Source organism: Peromyscus maniculatus, chromosome 14, assembly GCF_049852395.1.
Source record: "Peromyscus maniculatus bairdii isolate BWxNUB_F1_BW_parent chromosome 14, HU_Pman_BW_mat_3.1, whole genome shotgun sequence".
NCBI classification, from domain to species: Eukaryota; Metazoa; Chordata; class Mammalia; order Rodentia; family Cricetidae; genus Peromyscus; species Peromyscus maniculatus.
The window spans coordinates 55,975,455-55,995,805 of NC_134865.1; the positions used below are offsets into that span (position 1 = coordinate 55,975,455).

General features: G+C 45.4%; 2 protein-coding genes across 9 annotated transcripts in view; one reads left to right on the forward strand and one right to left on the reverse strand.

Annotated features, from left to right (window-relative positions):
• Window positions 1-18,398, reverse strand: part of Zfyve1 (zinc finger FYVE-type containing 1) — a 50,682-nt gene extending 32,284 nt beyond the window's left edge. Inside the window, exons 1-2 of one of the 3 annotated variants that reach the window (XM_006973070.4) lie at window positions 18,129-18,398; window positions 15,909-16,848 (exon numbers count right to left, since the gene is read on the reverse strand). In XM_006973070.4, coding sequence (XP_006973132.1) covers window positions 15,909-16,391 — 483 coding nt within the window. In that variant the 5' untranslated portion in view covers window positions 16,392-16,848; window positions 18,129-18,398. Of the gene's footprint in view, window positions 1-15,908; window positions 16,871-18,128 lie in introns of all 3 variants that reach the window. The other 2 variants (XM_006973069.4, XM_076551014.1) reach the window with 2 other exon arrangements.
• The window catches only part of Rbm25 (RNA binding motif protein 25), a 108,561-nt gene that overhangs the window by 18,836 nt on the left and 69,374 nt on the right, over window positions 1-20,351 (forward strand). The gene's annotated exons all lie outside the window — the stretch shown is intronic.

Genomic DNA, 20,351 nt, shown 5'->3' on the forward strand with positions numbered 1-20,351 from the left:
GTCATGTAGAAGACTTTAGGTATAGAATTGAATGTTTCCAGATTAATAGTAAGTGCTCGTCAAATGATGTATGTAATATACAAATAAACCAGATGTGCTGACCCACTTCTGTAATCTCAAATCTCAGGAGGCTCTTGAATTCAGTCAGCACAAGCCATAGAATAAGACCCAACTCAAAAAAAAAAAAAAAAAAAAAGCAAAATTCACACACGTATACACACACACACACACACACACACACACATATACACTCACTCATCTCGGTGTGTCTGTAGATATGTACAGATGTGAGTGAAACTCACATTTGGAATATTATCTGGTATTTAGAGATACATTAAGCACGTGTGCTCTTTTGTTGGGTATAGATTCTCATCCAGTGGGCAGACTCAAGAGAAAGAACCCAAAGCCTCTGCAGTTTGTCTTCAGGTGGTCTATGGATAATCAGCATGTACCAGTGGCTTTTTTCATATGCAAAGTGAGGACATAACCATTTTGACCCCCACTAACTGGAAGGTACAGTGACTAACTAAATGAACAGATGAGGAAAAACTTCTTGGCAGACCTAAAAGCAGGCCTCACCCTCCTGTCCCTCACATGACTCTGCTCCCTGGTAACACTACTAAACACATCCCCAACCTGTGGACATCTTCCTGAGCCAGCAAAGACTCAGCTGCCTGCCCTTTGGTGGCAGCAAGACTGGTTTTCAAACTGGGAAAGCAAAGGTCAGGGAAGATAAGAGGTCAGGTGAGCCTGCACAGGCAGCTGGAGGCTGTGGCTGCAGCAGGCTCAGGGCCGCAGAGGAGCTCTGGGGCAGCCTGGACTACCTGGTAAGGGGGGAGGGGGGCATGTTCCCTTTAATAATGAAAGGAAGGTTCTGGAAGGGACAAGGATCCCGCTCCTCTAGTTCTGTCTGTTTCCACTCATCCACCCATTTCCACTCCCTTTCTGAGGTGAAGGAACTCCCTGCCTCGTCACACACCACACACACGCGCACACACGCGCGCGCACACACACACACACACACACACACACACACACACACACACACACACACACACACACACACTTCAGACGTTCTGAAACAGCCCTCGGCCTGACACACCAGCAAAGCAGCAGCAGCAGCAAACATCAAAGGCGTCCCTCTCCAGCATCACCTTTGCCCTCCCCAGAGCCTGGACTCAGACCTCAGGCAAGGCAACAGGCCCAGCTTCCAGCCCAGGCTTAGCCACTGCAGGGCCCTGAAAGAGCTCCTTCACCAAGAAGCCTCAGGGACATTAGATAACAACCCTGTGGGGACACAGAGGGCCGCTAAGATAAAACAGCCAAGGGCACAGCCCAGTGTGCAGCACACAGTGAGGGAGAACAGGGGCCGTTCTCAGAACCAGCCCACTGGGAAAACACCCAAGTGTGTTGCGACACAGCTCCCACCTGCCTCTTACCCACGAGTCTAACTCAGCAGCATGGCCAGATCCAAACCAACTCTACCAAAAATGCACACTTCAAATAACCCTTTCCTCTCCCAAACCAAAATAACGCTTAACAAGGTTCAGTGGCACGTGTCCTGAATCCCAGCACTCGGCTGGCAGAGGCAAACATATACCTCTGTGAGTTCTAGGCCAGCCAGGGATACACAGTGAGACCCTGTCTCAAAAAAAGAGAAAGAAAGAGAGAAAGAGAGAGAGACAGACAGACAGACAGACAGACACAGACACAGACACAGTCACAGAGCCAGGCAAGATGGCCCAGTAGCCTGGTGAGGCTCTGTCTCACATAACAAAACTCTAACATAAAAGTGCATTGTTAATACTGGTGTTGCATCTGACTCTTAGTAAAGTGGTCAGCTCATTCATATACACTAAGCTGAAGAAACTCAACTAGAGGAATGGAGAGATGGTTCAGCAGTCAGGAGTGTGGACTACTCTCTTCCAAAGGACCCCCAGCACCTACATCAGGAATGTAACCCCGCTCCAGGGGACCCAGTGCCTCTAACCTACATTCACAGACACATACCCCCCTCCACACACACACACACAGACACACATAATTAAAAATCAGTCTTTCAGAAAGAAACTCAAAACACCTCCATCTTACCTACTTCTTTCTCCCTTACTACAAAACTTAATTTATGTAACATTCCAAGCCCAGTTTGTAAAATCAATTAACAATTCTCAACGATCCCCACTCTTCCTATTTGAAAATCAGAGCACTTCGCAGCAGAAAGGACCCAACCAGGAGAGCACTTCAACAACCCAGCCATACTCAGAGGATAAGCCACAAAAGTATCAGGAAGTGCTCTGATGGTGGTCAACATCAAGGCCCTTCCAGTCCTGGCTTAGTCTACAGAAGATCCCATCTGTACCAACCATCATCAGACATCCCTCTCAGGCTTACTAAACTGTTCCGAGTGCCAGGGGCCCCAAATCAGCTCCTTCCCCAAGTAACACAACAGGCTATCAGAAGCTCCGCCATTCCCATCACAATAGAGAGCTCATGATAAATTACATCCCATCCAACAAATGATTATTTTATAATTTTCCATTGACATTTGTAAGTAACTTAAGTGGGCAATCATTCTCAACATTGAGTTTTTATTAATGATTTTTATTTGTTGGTTTCTGGTTGATTTTGCTTTCTTTTCTTTTTTGGCTGAGTTCAGAGGAAGAGAGCCAAAGAAACCAAGTAAGATTCTCTAGTTAGAACTCTGAGACCATTACCCTAAAATACAAGTAGAGCTTGCCCGTAGTCAACAGGCATATACTAAGTTCACCTCGTATCCAGCACTAACTAGACGACAAACCACACACAGACCTGCTGTTACAGTTTTTGTTTTCTTCTAGAGGCAGGAAAGAGATGGAAAGAGGGAATTTCCCTTTGAGAAACCCAAAGCCATTTCCATCACATTCAAAAGAACGGGGCAGGAGAGTTGTCCCAGCGGTTAAGAGTACTGGCTGCTCTTCCAGAGGACCTGGCACCCACATGACAGTTCACCACTGTCTGTAACTCCAGTTCCAGGGCATCCGACACCCTCGCACAGACATACATGCAGGCAAAACACCAATAAACTTGAAATAAAAATAAGTAAATCAACTATGTCAAACAGATCAGTACCCTAGTTTTAAAATCCCAACAAAGGCTCCATTCCAGTAACAAATCCCTATATCAGGAGGCAGAGGCAGGCAGATCTCTGTGAGTTCAAAACTACAAAACTGTAGTTCTGATCTTAAAAAAAAAAAAAAAAGAAAAAAGAAAAGAAAAACCACCTATAACCAGAACATTCTAGAAACCCTGCTTCTAGATCACAGGAAGTTCTAAAGGAGCTCACACTCACTGTAGGTTCACATGTGAGATGGCAAAGTTCCTTGTTAGAAGCAGCCATTTCCCTATCAAATGTTTCCTTCAGGTGACTGGAGTCACAGTTTGACCTCACAAACACTGAGCACATTTGGTAAGGACAAAGATCACCTTCTTCCACTCCATTGTCCCCAAAATATCCCATGACTTGAGAGTCAGGAATTCCCCTTCCCTGTCTTATAACTCCAACAATGTTTGACCCTTGCCTCAGACACGGCCCACAGCTCCTCCACGGTCCAAGCAGTGAGAACGTAGCCACACAGAAATGATCCTCACACAAATTCTTCAGAAACATTTCTTTTTAGCTCCATGACGAGCCTCTTTGACATACGCAACTAACCCAGTTCACCTCCTTTTATATCTGAAGAAAAGGCCTTCCAGTCCTGAGGACCAGGAAACACCAACTCAAGAGATCCAAAACCCTTCCGGATGGACACACAGCCCCTTTCACACAGCCTAGCAAAGGCCTATTTAGCTACAACAAAACCAGCATAAGCTCTGGTGACACCTGGAACCTTAGAAGGGAAAATACCAGACTAGAAGACAAAGAAGCAGGCCACAAAAAAAAAAAGGTCACACCAGAGCCAACTGATAAAATCCTCCTCCCGCTCAGACCCTTCACTCCCACCCACCCTCTCTGTTAACACGTCCACACTCTCGTCAGCTCTCAGCTTCACAACTACAGTATCCACCTTGCTGGCAGGGGTCTGGTCTGTGCTACCCAACACCACATGCCTAGCACAACACTGGGTGCTGTTGAAATGGATGGATGAAGGCAGCTTAGAATGTCTAGAATCATCGAGGAGGAACCCTCTAGATGCATCCATGAAGGTGTTTCCAGAGGGAAGATAGAAGAGCCACCTGAGTGTCGGTGACATTATCCCATGGGCTGGAGTTCTAGACTGAACAAAAGGGGAAAACAGAAAGAAGGAAAAGGATTCCGATTTAAACAACACTTAAAAAGGTCAGCTGAGCAGCAGCATCCTCTCTCTGCTTCCTGAGAACAGACGCACCAGGACCAGCTGCCTCACACTCCTCCTGACAGGTCTTCAAGCTATGACAGACGAAATCATTGATCGCTGAGGCCTCCCTTGATTCGCCTTTGTTGGGTATTTTACCACAGTAGTGAGAACACTAACTAATGCAGCTGTTTTCATGGAGCTTATGTTCCAAGACAAAGAAGAATGGCATTCAGAATAAATATATGGTACAAGCTGAGTCCCGGGGTCACACCTAAAATTCTAGCACTTGAAGAGGCTGATGGAGGATAAGACCCTCTCTCCAAATAAACTATGTATATATACATATATTACATAACACATTCATCAATAAATGGATAAATAATCAGTATACCCATATAACTCAGCAATACAATGAATTACCTTGCAAGATATACAAAAATATAGATGACTCTCAAAAGCATAGTAAGCTGGGTGTTAACAGCTGGAAGCCTAGCTACTCAGGAGTGAGGCAGGAATACCATAAGTTCAAGGCCAGCCTGGACAACTTAGTGGCAGGGGATATAATGTGATCGGAGGTAGGAGTACTTGCCTCACAGGGACTAGACTCTGAGTTCATCTAGTATTGGGATGGGGCACAGTGAGTCATTTATATAGCACTCTAGGACATTCGATCTCTAATGCATAGTAACAGAAAGCAGTTCAGTGACTGCTGGGGACTGACTTCTCAGAGGCACAAGGGAACCTCAGAAGTTGGTAGAAATGTTTTCCTTCTTTTTTTTCCTTTTCTTTCTTTATTTTTGTTTTCTGAGACAGGGTTTCTCTGTGTAGCTCTGGCTATCCTGGAACTCACTCTGTAGTCCAGGCTGGCCTCAAACTCAGAGATCCTTTAATCCCAGCACTCGGGAGGCAGAAGCAGGCGGATCTCTGTGAGTTCGAGGCCAGCCCGGTCCCCAAAGCGAGTTCCAGGAAAGACGCAAAACTACACAGAGAAACCCTGTCTCAAGAGGAAAAAAAAAAAAAGGCATGCACCACCATTGCCCAGCTATTTATTTTATATGTATAAATATTTTACTAACATGTATATCTGTATATCATATGCATGTTTGGTGCCCTAGGAAGTCAGAAGAGGGAGTTGGATTTACTGGAACTGGAATTATAAATGGCTCTGAGCTATGTGGCAGCTGGGAATCAAACCCAGGTCCTCTACAAGAACAAGTACTCTTAGCCACCAAGCCATCTCTCCAATACAATGTTTCATGTCTTGACTGCAGTGGTCACAGATGTATACATCTGTCAACTCATAAAACTACACATCTCAATGAAGCTGGATTTTGTGCTTTGTTGAGTTCTGTTTTGTAGACAGAGTCTCAAAATGTAGCCAGAGATGACCCTGAATTCCTAATCCTCCTACCTCTACCTGCCAAGGCAGACCTCAAGAGTTCAAGACCAGCTCAGTACACATACCAAGTTCCAGGTCAGCCGGGGCTACAGAGTGAGACCCATCTAGAAATGAATGAATGAATGAATGAATGAAGAAATGGCACACACAGTCAATTTTCTGTAGTAAAGGAAGAAAAAGAAATTCAAGTACAATGCAGAATGAAATATAACCCACAACCATTTGTATTTGGTTATACCAACTGCTTACCCAAACAATGGGAGATTTCAAGTCTTAATTTACAACCAGGAAAGAACAGGGGTGAGGAAAAGGAAAAACAAGAAAGGAAGGAAGCAAGTAGGGAAGGCGGAAAGTTGTCTGCTTGTCTGAATGCCTGCCAAGTAGTCCAGATATAAACAGTTTACTGAAACACAGGAGCGGGGTGGGGATGCACAACAGTGACCTACTAACTAAAGTAAACCCTGGTCACCAGGACCAGAAAGGCTGTGCAAAAGGAACTATGGAATCCTCAAATAACCTCTACTCAGGGCCACCGAGAACTGGGCATTCCAAGCAATGCTGGCCTCTACCACTCCTCCCAGGCTCACTCACCATCGTAAGTTTCCATTTTAAGACCATTTTAGAGTGAGGTAGGGATGTAGCTCAGTGGCAGAGCATTTGCCTGCTATGCATAAAGTTCTGGGTTCGATCCCCAGTACTACAGGATAGAAAAAGTTTGCACAGAGATTATCCCAACAACTAAGATGCACAGCTCAGTAAGAACTTCCATTTCAAGGCAACGGACTGATGTCTGTCTGAGCTTTGAAAGAAAAGATTACAAAAGGATATAGTTAGCCATGTGGATGACACAGTCACCAGCTAGCAGGATTTGAACTAACTAGAAAGCAGAAAATTTTCTAGAATATTCTTTGACTGCTAAGTTGCTCGGAATGTGTTGTCACTTAACTTTCACTTGTAGTGTCTGAAAGGACCAAACTTGGTTAGCTCTTTTTAAGCACCAGTATCTAGAATCAACCAGAAATGATTCAGGATCAGAAAAAATAGGGGGGTCAGGTCAGGGATTCCAGGAGCTACCAAAAAATCAAATCATCCTCTAAAGATGTCAAGTCAGTGGTCAGGTTGTTATATATATAACTAGTTTACTCTCTACCCTAAAATTCCAACCACTACCACTCTGACCCACAAATAAGTCAAACAGAACCTCTTGACTGAAGGCCAGATATGGTAGCACACACTCTGGATCCTAGCACTTGGGAGGCAGAGGCAGGTGGATCTCTATGAGTTCAAGGCCAGCCTGGTCTACAAAACAAGTTCCAGACCAACCAGGCTACCCAGTGAGATGTTGCCTTTCTTTTTTTTTTTAAGAGAGACAAAGGACTGGTAAGATGTCTCAGTGTGGAAAATCCATATGCTGCCAAGCCCAATGGCCTAAATTCAATCCCTAGAACCCGCATGTTAAAAGAATAGACTTCTGCAAATTATCCTCTGATCTCCACACTCAAGCAGTGGCACACATATCTACTACAGGTCATGCACATAGACACATACCTAATAAAACTTTTTTAAAAAAATTTTTTTAAAAAGAAAGGCAAAATGAGAACTGAGAATATAGGTCACAGGGTAGACTGTTTGATGAAGCCCTGAGTACAGCCTCCAGCACTGCATAAACCAGTGGAGACGAATACCTGCTTATCCCAATTCTAAGAGGGTAGAAGCAGAAGGACCAGAAGTTCAAGGTCATCCTCCTACCAGCTGAGTTCAAGACCAGCCTGGACTACACAAGATCCCACCTGGGAGAGAAGGGGAAGCAACATAAACAAAACTCCAAGGAAGCATCACCCATCCCTGCCTCAGAAAGCCCTTCTGTGTCCTTTCCCAGAGACCGAACTGCTCTTGCCTCAACAAGCTACCCCCTGCCTCCCTTCCTTCCATGGCCTCCCCACTGGCTCCCTCTCATTTCTCATCAGCAATCAGCTGTGCTCGATCTTTGAGCACTTAAACTACAAAGGAGCTCCCAGGAGCTCCCAGGAGCTCTCTCCAAAGCAGGCCAGGTCCCTGGCACAGTCCAGGCAGCCACCAGAGCTACACAACCTCAGGAAAGCCCCAGGCGTGGCCCAGCCAGCAGACACATCCCCAGAGAAAAGGCATGAAGTCAACTTAAAAAGAAACCTGCCTTCTGCAGTAATCGTGGCTCAAAAGAAAAGCACTTGCCCAATTCAAAACGGACAGGGGGGGGGGGGCAGACACGACACAAACTGGAGCTAACTTAGGAGAGTTAAAGACCAGGTCCTTAAAAAGCTGACCCACTGTGACTTTGACAGTCTGTGGGGGTCAAATTTTAAACAGCCTTACCCTAAACAAAACAATCTCCTAAATTAAAAGCCAGGAGTCAGTCACAGCAGAATGAGCCCAAAACTGAGCACACTCTCAAGGCCCTGAGCAGAAGGAAGGCATACAATAGGGGCTCTTTCATCCTTCTGTCCGTCTGAGTCATCCCCAATGCTGTTTCCCAGTAATCCCATTTAAGGCAGTCCAGTCCACCACATCACCAAACAAAGGGGCTTTTACTTTCTATGTGTAAAGGGGCGGTTGGGGGGGGGGGGCGCTGCCATTCATGTAATTATTACTCATTATTTTGACAGTTTTTGTGTCTTATTTTCTTGGCACAGAACCGAAGAAACTAATGGCAAAATGTATCTATGTTCTGACCAGAATGTGCCGAAGGGTACACCAAAGTCAGTTCTTACTTCCTGTCTGGCCATTAAAAAGAATGGAAAAGTTCAACAACGTAGAAAATCAGGATGCCTCTGGCTTATGACCTACTGACCAAAATCTTGGGGATTTAAACAAGCCTACCTAAAGAGAGAGGGCCCAGAAGGAACAGAGCCCAAGAAGCTACCTAGACCAGGAGCCAGAGCCAGAGGGTAGGGTGTAGCAGGCCCACGGCACATGACACGAAAACAGAAATGTGGCAGACCAGACCAGCCAGTCAGGGGAAAGACGAAAGAAAACATCCTCTGCTGTTTCCCATTTCTGAGTCCTACTAAAATAAGGTCTCTTTTGGCCAATTCAAAAAAAAAAAAAAGGACAAGTCCCAGTATTTTGAGCAGCACTATTCTGGGACTGTAAACAAGGGAAGCAGCCAAGCAGTGCATTGGGTCTTCTTAAAGGACCAGTTTCAGTGGTATCCAATGACCAGGAAGGGAAGGCAGGAGACTCAGCTTGGGTTCCCATTAACCTATGGATGCTTCTAACTCAAGGAGGGTAGGGCACACACACAGAGACGCTGTTATTCTCTCTTCCCCTCATGAGCCCACACGGTCTCCTCAGAAGACAAGTCCCCAGGCCCTCCTGGGTCTCAGTCAGTGGTCAGTCAGCATGAAGGTGAGACAAGGTTCTTCTGGGCACCATGCTTCTGTGTTCTCCTGGAGCGGGCACTCGTGAGAACTTTATAGAAAAAGGACAGGGGAATGGGTGGGGTGAGGAAAAAACCTGTCTGGAGTCTTTAAACAAGGGGGAATGTGGAGCCGAAGAGATGGCTGTGAGCATTTGCTGCTCTCTCAGAGGATCCAGGTTTGGATAGCGGCATCCACATGGCAACTCACAACTGTCTCCAACTCCAGTTCAAGGATCCTGGCCCCTGTGGGCAGCAGACATGTACAGGGTACCACAGACACACATGCAGGCAAAGAGCATTCATACACATAAAATAAAAACACACAAACCTTAGAAAATAAAGTCACTTGCCTTAAATATTGGAGGAAAAAGAATGAAGAATGACTTATTGTTTCTCATCTTTTTCCCCCAGCCCGTAAACATACTGACAAAACAAGATGTCTGATTCCCTGAAGACCCAAAAACAGACAGCATCCTCTTCCTCTCTAAGAACCCTATGGCTAGAAAGCTTATTCTCCTAACCTTTGAGACATTTGCTAAGGGCGTTGCCCCTGGCTCCTTCATTAAGGACTAAATAATGGGTCTCTATAAACTGTGTTCTTCCTCAGTCAGCCCCACTGAAGCCTAGAAAAACAGTGAGTACAACCCAAAGTCTACCCATCTTGCTGGAAAGGCCACACAAAGAGAAGATGGGCTTCCTGGGCAAGACTACTGAGAGACCAGAAGCAGGAGGGAGGCAGAAAGGTGTCTGGTTAAATACTGTGCCTCAAGGCAGCTTCACCCTCTGGACCCCAGTTCTGTAGTGAGCCTTCATGCATCTGGTACATCCTTCATTCATCTGGTACATCCTTCATTCATCTGGTACATCCATTCCTCAACCACTGCACTGTGGACATTGTGCATCAGATGGACCTTTGGGGTCCCCATCTGTGAAACACAATCTACTTCACAAAATGTAGCAGGCTGGAGATTGGCATTCCCCAAGTGACATCCATGTCCTAATCCCAGGAACCTGTGAATATGCCACTCTGTGTGACAAACAGGCCTCTAAGGATAACTAAATTAAGGACCTTGAAATGGGGAGATGATGCTGGATTATTTTGGTAGGTTCCGATATACTCTAAGGATCCTTACAAGAAGACGTCAGGAGGGACGCAGAAGCAGAAAGACTGTGACAACAAAGCAGAGAAACACGAAGGGACTAGAAATCGCTACAGTGCAGGCTTTGAAGTTCAGTGCCAGAGCCACAAACGAAGGAATTCAGGTCAATTCTTACAGCTCGACAAAACCAAGCAGAACGAATTCTCCGTACAACTTCTAGGAAGAACACAGCCTATCAAACCATTTTAGGACTTTTGACCTTTAAATTAGAAGATAATCTGTGTGATAATTTGTTGCTGCCACATGAAATTAATATACAGGATTACCATTAGGATTAAAAGTTTTATATCGGTACTAAGAAAAATTCTTAACAGCACAGGAAGAGCTTTTAAATCTTCAACTATCAGTTTATCAATCACAGCAACATTAGTTGGGAGTAGTGGATTGGAACAGAATTCATTCACTTTAGGAGAGTATTTGTTCTCATAGAGTCATTAAGTAAAAACTTAGGAAATGATCTAGTTCAGTTTTCTGATAGATAGCTGCATATGCAAAACAATTAAAAACACGTTTGTGAGGCTGGGCAGTGGTGGCGTACGCCTTTAATCCCAGTGGCAGGAGGCACAGGCAGGTGGATCTCTGAGTTTGAGACTAGCCAGGTCTATAAAGTGAGTTCCAGGACAGCCAGGGCTACACAGAGAAACCCTGTGGGGGGTGGGGGGTGGGGATGGGGGTTTGGGGGTGGGGAGTGAGGGGTGGGGAGATTTTGTTTTTGTTTTCCAGCTCTTATGAGCCAAGACTAGAACACAGAGAAAAGAAATCTCAGGCCCAGCTGTGGTGGTGCACATTTGTAATTCACTGTAATACCATCATTTGGGAGACAGAGGCAAGATTGAAAGTTTAAGGACAGACTGGGTTATACATCAGTTCACGACCATAGGCTATATAATCAGACTCTAATTGCTTTTTGATTTTTCAGTTATTTGTGTGTAAGAGTACATGAATGTACACAGAGCACATGTGGAAATCAGAGGACAACTGTTCCAAATCTGTTCTCTCCTGACAAGCACCTTTACCTACTGAACCACCTCACTAGCCAGTCTAAAATAATAAAGTCAACACTATCAGTGTGTTCATCCACTGCATATGATGTTGTATAGGACATAAAACATAAACTAGCTGGTGCTAGAGAGATGGCTCAGAGGTGAAGGGCACTGGTTGCTCTTCCACAGGTCCTGAGTTCAATTCCCAGCAACCACATGGTGGCTCACAACCGTCTATATTGGGATCTGATGCTCTCTTCTGGCATAAAGATGTACATATAAACAGAGCACTTGTATACATCAAATAAATAAGCAAACAAACAACCATAAACTAGCTAAATTTATAATCTACATCTGTATCATACATTTTTATTTCCCCCGAGACAAGGTATCTCCAGGGAGCTGGATGATTAATCTCATTACCCTAAGCTCACAGCACACCAAACAAAGCTTAAACCTGACACCCGCTCCCATACACACGTGACTACCTACATGATCATGTCTTTTTCTTCTGCCACATAAACACATATTTAGCTTTCTTAAAAACCAAAGTTTCTTTGCAGATATCAAAATCCAAATTATATATTCCTTCTTATTTTCCTAATCCCTTCTTAAGAAACATGGACTAGGGCTGGAGAGATGGTTCAGCAGTTAAGAGCACTGGCTGTTCTTCCTGAGTTCAATTCCTAGCAACCACATGGTGGTTCACAACCATCTGTAATGAGATCTGACAGCCTCTTCTGGCCTGCAGACATACTTGCAGACAGAGTACTCATATACATAATAAATAAATAAAACCTTAAAAAAAAAAAAAAAGAAAGAAAGAAACATGGACTATCTTGTCATCATGTCGAACCCTTTTAATCCCAGTACTCAGGAGGCAGAGGCAGCCAGAGTTCTGCAGAGCAAGTTCCAGGACAGCCAGGGCTACAGAGAAACTGTCTCAAAAACAAAAAAAGAAAAAGAAAAAAGAAACATGGAAACAGGTGCACAGTGAGACCCTGCCACAAGCTCTAGGAGGGGCTGGAGAGGTGACTCAGAGGTAAAGAGAGTAGACCCTCCTGCAGAGCACCAGAGATGGGCTCCCTGCAACCACAGCCGGTGACTGGCAACTGCCCACCACTCCAGCTTCCTTCCAACAGCCTCTTCTGGCCTTCCCTGGACCTGCACACACGGGGCACACATGAACTCAGACAAGCACACACACACACACATAAATAAAAATAATTCTTAATTTAAAAAATAATAATAAAATAAGCATGGCCTTCCTGGGGAGCTCTAGGCATTTAAGAGTTGCTAGGGAGGGAAGATATTTCCTTCAGTGGTATAGCCACTGGTAACTGTCCATGCTCCTGTAAATACCCTAAAGACACTGGTTCACAAAAAAATCAGGTTATTTGAAAATACTGAGTTGTTGTTTTTTTTTTTTTCCCAACCTGTCTAGGGAAAAAAAATATTTTAAGAGAACACGATAGAGGTAAACAGATGGACAGACTGACTGACTGGCCTGGGCTGGGAATGTAGTTCTGTTGGTCAAGGGCTGACCAAGCACCTGAAGCAAGCTTGATGCTCAGCACCACTATAAACCAGGCCTGTAGGCACAATCTGTGATCCCAACAATAAGAAGGTGGTGTCAAAAGGGATCATAAGTCAAGGTCAAGCCAGGTGTACTGGCATACACCGTTGGAGGCAGAGCAGACTTTTGATCTCTAAGTTCAGAGCCAGCCTGCTCTATCTACATAGTGGATCACAGGATATCCAAGGCCTGTGAGACCTTGTCTCAAAATTTAAAAAAATAAAAAAAATTTAAGGTCATCCTTTATTGCAAGGAGTTTGAGGATAGCATGGGCTACACTAGATGATGTCTTTAAAAAGTCTCCCAGGAGGAGGAGGAGATGATACAGATGTGGTGGCAGGTACCAGGAACCCTAGTGCTAGGGTGTGGTTCAAGGTGGAAGCAGAGAGGAGGATCCCAAGGGCTTCAGGCCAGACAGTCCAGCTTCAACAGCAAGTGAATATGTTCAGCGAGTGAATAACTGAAGGTCGACCTCTAGCTTCAGCATGCAAAAAGACACACACACACACACCCCACCCCCACACAAAGGTTAGGGTAAATGTTAGGTTGAAATGAGCATGTACTTAAATACGAGCAAGTTTTTTAATTCATGAAAATTTAAATATTCATGAAAATGACTGGTTCCTCAAAAATCTTCCTCTCACTTTAGAAAGTATCAATACCATGAACTGTGACTTTCAGAGGCTGACATTATACCAGAACAAACCAGAACCATCCAGACCCAACTGCTCCATTTATAAAATATTCAGTGCACAATGTTGCCCAATTAGAGCATAATCCATAATGAAGACATTACTGCTGACAAGGGAGGCCGAATGGGATCTGGGTCATTCTCCCCCAGCTCTATTAGTTCCTCTCAAACCAATAATGGGAAGTCTGTGTTAGCAAAGTATCCAGCAACAGTGTGATGGCAGAAGCCAACAGCAGTCATGACGTAATTCATTTCCATCAGCTTATCCACACATGAGAAAGGCAGAGGTAAAAAATACCTAGTGGATAATTGGGAAATCTCTCAAATGGTGACTATGTACCGGTATTCCTCCCTCTGGGGACTGAGTCATCACCACCACAAGTACTAAGTCAGTGGGCCACAAACACCACACAGACACTGGCAACAACAAACTGGTACTGGACATGAGGTTCCAGGCCCTATGATAAGTCTTCTCCACTCCTAATCTCCGAGTCCTCCCGACAGGCCTATGAAATGGAGATAGAACAGACTGGTGAAGCTGGAATAACTCGCTGTGGTTGCACAGCCTGGGAGCACTGGCCAGGAAGGGAATTCCAACAGGGAAGCAGTCTTCCCTTGAAAGGCAACTAAAGGGCCTGCCTCAAGATGGCTTATCTAGTGAGAAGCTTGTTGCCACCAACACTGAGTTCAATCCCAGGAAACCACAGATAGGAGAGAGCAACTCAAAATATTGTCCCCACCTCCATACATGAGCAATGGGACACACAGATACATGATTTTTTTTTTAAAAAGCCAACTCAAAAAAATTAATAACATAACATAACATTACCCTAGCAGGGCAGGGCAGAACAGGCCTTTACGCCTAGCACTTGGGAGACAGAAGCAGGTAGATCTCTTTATACAGACTGGAGTTCTAGGACAACCAGGGCTACACAGAGAGGCCTCAAAAAAAAAAAAAAAAAGAAACAAAACAAAAAACATTACCAACTCCTGATAGTCACCACCATCTCCCTCTCAGCTTAAAGGACATGCTCTTTGAACTTACTATTTTACATCTCCTATCTCTTGCTCCCCTCTCACCCAAGTGGGGAACAAACCAAAGATTCTCTAGGCATTCTGGAAGCCCTCACTGGCTTCTACACATTAGAAGTCACCATGGTTGGAATGTTCCTCTGAAACTATATTTTAAATGATGTGTGTTTATGTGTAGTAAGGGTCTGTGCACATGGTGTTCTTGGAGCCCAAAAGAGGGCGTTGGGTCCCTGGAACTGGAGTTACAGACAGTTCTAAGCCTCCTAACATGAGTGCTGGAAGTTGAACTTGGGTCATCTGTAAGAACAATCCACTGCTCTAAACCAACAACCAGTCCTGCCCCACCCACACTTGATCCTCATATATATACACGCACACGCACACGCACACGCACACGCACACGCACACGCACACGCACACGCACACGCACACGCTGATATTCTGGAAGTGGACCCTTCAAGTAATTGAGATAAGGTCATCAAAGTGGAGCCCTGTGATGGGAGAGGTGGCTTATCAAGCCAGGACACTTGAGCAGAATTCTGATACCCTCCACATAATACAGCCCTCAGATGCTCAGATACTCATGGACTTCTCAGCCTCTAGACCTGTGAGCAAAAGGAACTTTTATTCCTCATAAATAAGTTACCTAGACTCAGGTATTTTGTTATAGCAACAGATAAGGGACTAAGAAGCTTGTATAAGAAAACCAAAAGAGGCCATTGAAAAGAATATTGTCTTTGTAAAAAAAAAAAAAAAAAAAAAAAAAAATTCCCCAATACTGAGGATACACAGTCCCTTATCTGTCACATTATTTTTGGTTTTCTAAGTGCTTTCCTGCAGGCCACTGTCCTAAGCTGTTCTTCCTACTACTACAAAGACAGAGCTGGCAGGCCACAGCCTGCACAGCCTCACTTCATGCTCACAACCACTGTTCCCACTGTATAGATGAGAAAACTAAGGCTCAGGAGAAAGCAAAATGAATTTAGTCCAAGATTACCCAGCTGGTAAATAACTAAATCTTACTCCACAGTCTCAGCACTACCTCAGGAGGCTGAGGTAGGGAGATCACCAGTTCTAGGCCAGCCTGAACTACCCAGCAAGACCCTGTCTGAAAAAAACAAAAGGTAAGCCAGCACTTGGGAAAACTGAGGCAGGAGGACTGCTGGGAATTCCAGGCCAGGTGAGCTAAGAGTGAAATTTCTTAAAACAAAACAAAACAAAAAACTAAATAAACTTAAGGCTTCTGAGGCCTTGGCTTCTACTGCTTCTTAGGGGCACTCCTGGGCTATTTTGGAGAGCAACCTCCCAGAGAAGATCAATACAGCGATAGGAGTCCCGTAAATGGCAGGGCGCTTACCTGAATCTCCTCATTTTCATCTACCAGGAGGAAGCTCACAACCCTCTCTGTCATCTTCTTCCTCTTGGTCTCCTCATCCATCTCTTCCCCGTCCAGGGGTTCCTGCACCTTACTGACATGGTACACAGTAATGGGGTGCCTCCTCTTGTTACCTCCTGAATGAGTCCTCTTCTGGCACTCCAGGCACAGATTGATTTTGCAGCTCTGGCACCTCACGGCCGCCCTTTGCCTAACACCTGGAGAATGCCCATTGGGGCCCTTGCAGAGGTCGCAGTAAGGGACGTGGCCAGCTTTGAGCCTTATCCGCTCATGGCTCCGTAGACGTTCCTGCCTATGCAGCTCCTCCTCACAGCGGAGACATTGCAAACTGCAGCACTCATCACATTCGAAGACAGCCTCGTCAGACCCGCTGCAGGCGTAACTCTCCTGGCACATGAGCCCCGGATTCAGGCCTTTCTCTGCTGGGGAAGTCTGGGCACTCATAACTTAGTCTCGTCTAAAAACCACCCACCGGGGAACACTCACTCCCGTGCTTTTCCCAGGAATGAAGGAAGACGACGGCGTTGAGTCGGAAGGGGGCTAGTGCTTCCACAGGGTTCTGAACACTTTAAAAAAAAAGAAAACCTGTCTGGCTAAGGATGTCTGCACACTCACAAATGTTTAAACGTTTAAGGCTCTGCCTCCAGGTCTCTAGTCTCAGCAGCAATGTTGATTGAGTCTGAAGGTTTCATCCTCTGCCAAGTGCAGAGAAAGTTGAGGTCAAAATGAACTCGACAGAGTCTTTGATACAGGTTGAGAGGTCTGCTGGGTTCACAAAGGTGGGCCTCGGGCCACAAAGTCGTAGTGATGAAATAAGGTGGTGAGGAGCTGTTCGATATACATGAGCCTCGAGCCAGTATTTCAAGGGCTCCCTAGAACAGGGGAAGAGGATTTCACTCATCTGGAAAAAAGCAGAAGTGTACCTTAAAAATAAACAAACAAAAGAGCACCTAAATGCCAGGCCAAAACCACCGAGAGAACTCTCATCCTTGCTTATAAAAACTACAATGGCAGTGGGCAGTGGTGGCGCACGCCTTTAATCCCAGCACTCCAGAGGCAGAGGCAGGCAGAGCTCTGTGAGTTCAAGGCCAGCCTGGGCTACAGAGCCAGATCCAGGACAGCCAGGACTGCTTCACAGAGAGATCCTGTCTTGAAAAACAAAACAAAACAAAAGCTAAAGAAAAAAATTAAACAATAAACTTTAGACCTCCCTCAAAGACCTAGCTAGACAAACCCAATTATCCTCATAAGTGGACTGCTTCAGTTTTGTACAGGTGAAGGCCTTGTAAGGAGTCTCAAGTTGGCAACAATAGTCTCAATTTCACGTTCAAAAACTGAAACAACTACTAGGCTTCTTTTTGTCCCTTCTTTCTCTGTCTAGAGCAGGGAGCTGGGAGCAACAGGAGACAGAATTCCTACACTCTGGTGCACTGTAGAGTCAGCCCTATAGTGAGTCAAAACAACTCATTTTCCTCTTGACACTCAGAATCTAACTTAAAAAAAAAAAAAAACTTTAAAGGAAAAAAAGTGGGGAAACAGAAAAGGGGGTTGGGGTCACTTCTTCATGTAATTACACTCGTAATTCCCCCTAGCTTTGCCTTCTAGTCCAACAGCACAACAAAGTGTAAAGTCCTCTTTCCAGATATTCACTCCTCCCTTACAGTAATCAGTCTATCCATCTGATCTGCAGATAAACAAGGAAGGCAGCGGAGTAACCAGGGGACACCTTATTTACCCCCTAACCTCAGGGGTGCTCAGCCAGCTCCCAAAAGGGAAACAAAAATCAAAACTTGTCACTACTAAGAAAAACAGAAAATCAACCTTCATAATACCCGACCCCTACCAGGCCAAGCAAACAATCTGGCCCCTCCTCAGGGCCCCTACCTCGACAACTCTCTCCAATCTCGAGTTCCTCACCCCTACCTTGTTCCCGGACACCGCCACCACAACCCGAGGGGTGGCAGCGGAGCCGAAGAACAAAGAAGGCCCCCCAAATCTCCCCCACACCCGCATATCCCAGAGCCGAATCCATTGTTTATGCCACCCCACCCCCATCCGAGCCGCACCCGTCCCCCCCTTCCTCCTAGAAGCGACCGGAGCCCCGGGACCAGCGCTCGCCCGGGGCTGGGCCAAGCTGCCCCCGCCCTGCCCGTCGCGCCCGTCGTGGCCCGCAGAGCCCACCCGGAGTAGCTTGGCCGCCGCAAGGCGATGCGGGGGACGCGGGCTGCCGACGGGACCCAGGCTGCTCTAGGGCCCCGACGGATCCATCCTCAGCAACATCTCCGCCCCCTCCTCCTCGGCTGCCTCCCAGGCTTCCTCCTCTCTTGTTGTCAGTTGGAATCAGCTGATCAGAGTGAACTTCTCCCAGCTCGGACCAACAGGAAGGCATGAGCCGCGCAACCCAGCGAGGGTGGAGCGGCCGGGGGCGGAGCACGACAGCGGCGGGGCGGGAAGGGCGCGCGTAGCACCTTGGGAGCTGTAGTTTTCTGGGTGGCATCCCTCTGTCCCAAAGCCCAGAAATATGGGCTCCAGATGACTACAACTACCAGATGGAGGTGTCGCCCTTGCGAACAGACGGCGCAGACAGGCCGACGAGCATTTCGGGACTTGGAGTTTCCGCTGAGACTGTGGTTTTTTGCAGGTTTCAGCCCGTTGTTTAGGGCTGTGGCCTGGGAAGAAGTTCTGTAGATTAGACAAATAATATAATGTTTATATAAGCAGGAAATGGACCGGCACATTATTATTGTACATCTTTCCTTCATAAATGCGCAAAGTGGGAAAAGACCATTAAACACTGACTGAAAGGATATCCGTATGATTGAGGGTATTTTGTATTTTCCCTAAAGGTATTCAACAAACCCACTGTTAATTTGTTTTGTTTTGTGGGGAGTTTTTAGTTTTTTGTTTTTTGTTTTTTGAGACAGGGCTTCTCTGTGTAGCATTGCGCCTTTCCTGGACCTAGCTCTGTAGACCAGACTGGCCTTGAACTCAGAGATCCGCCTGGCTCTGCCTCCCGAGTGCTGAGATTAAAGGCTTGCGCCACCACCGCCCGGCTTACTGCCCGTTCTTTTTCTGTCTTTTTCCCTATATAAGCCTCATAACTTCTACTTTTTAAAATGTGCAAGATACCTGAGGCACACATTCCAGTAAACTTTAAGATTACAGTGCCTGCTAATGTTAACACTTCATCAGACTTTAAAAAAATAGGTGTATGTCTGTTTAGTGCTTTCACTTTTTTCTCATTTATTTCTTGGAATAACAGTGAGAGAAAACATGATGCACAGAAAAGATACTGGTCTTTAATGCCTAGGAAAGCTTTATTTAGGTGGTTAGGGTAAATCACTTAATGACTCCATAAAATAAAGGAATTTTGCTGTGTAATTTCTGCCAATTTTAATGTTGTATGATTTTATCTCGATAATGGTTAACCTGAGACAGAAAACTAAGGTTAAGTTACTTGCCAAAGTACACAGCAAATTATTGACAACGCTGGGTAAGATCTCATCTTCTGACTTAAGCAGGACACTCTTTTGCCTTCTGATTCAAAGGACATAATTAGATCAATAGTCAAGCCAAATCTCCAAAATACTGAATGCGATCTGTATAAAGATTATATTGCTGAAAATCATTTCTTCAGGATAGAGAGCCAACAGTGGATAACCTGGAGGTAAACCTTTTTCTCCTGCACCATATCACAAACCAGAGTGGTAAAAAACTACACTAGCTGTAGCACTTTAAAAAATAAATCTTTAGCCAAGCAGTGGTGGCGCACGCCTTTAATCCCCAGCATTCCAGAGGCAGAGGCTGGTGGATCTCTGTGAGTTCAAGGCCAGTGTGGTCTACAGAGTGAGTTCCATGACAACCAGGGCTGTTACACAGAGAAACCCTGTCTTGAAAACCCTCCCCAAAAAATAATAATTATTATAATTAAAAAATAAAAAAATAGAAGTTTATTAGAAATAAGGTGATGTGGGGAGAGAAAAGACAGGATTTTAGAAAAGAAGTTAAACTAACAAGTTTTAAACAAGCCCGAGATTGGTTGGCATGACGAAGGTTTTACTCTAGGACTGCCTCTGTGACTACCTGTAGCTTTGTCAGATTATTCATAACCCTGCTTATAAGATGAAGATACTGAAGATATTGGTCTGTGTATGTAGAGAGTGCCTTCCTGGCAGACACAAGGCCCTGGGTTTGATCCCCAGCACCACAAAAACTGAGGATATTAATATATTGTAGGGCTGGGCGGTGGTGGTGCACACCTTTAATCCCAGCACTCAGGAGGCAGAGCCAGGGGGATCTCTGTGAGTTCAAGGCCAGCCTGGGCTACACAGAGAGATCCAGGAAAGGTGCAAAGCCACACAGAGAAACCCTGTCTCGAAAACAAAATAAAACACACACACACAC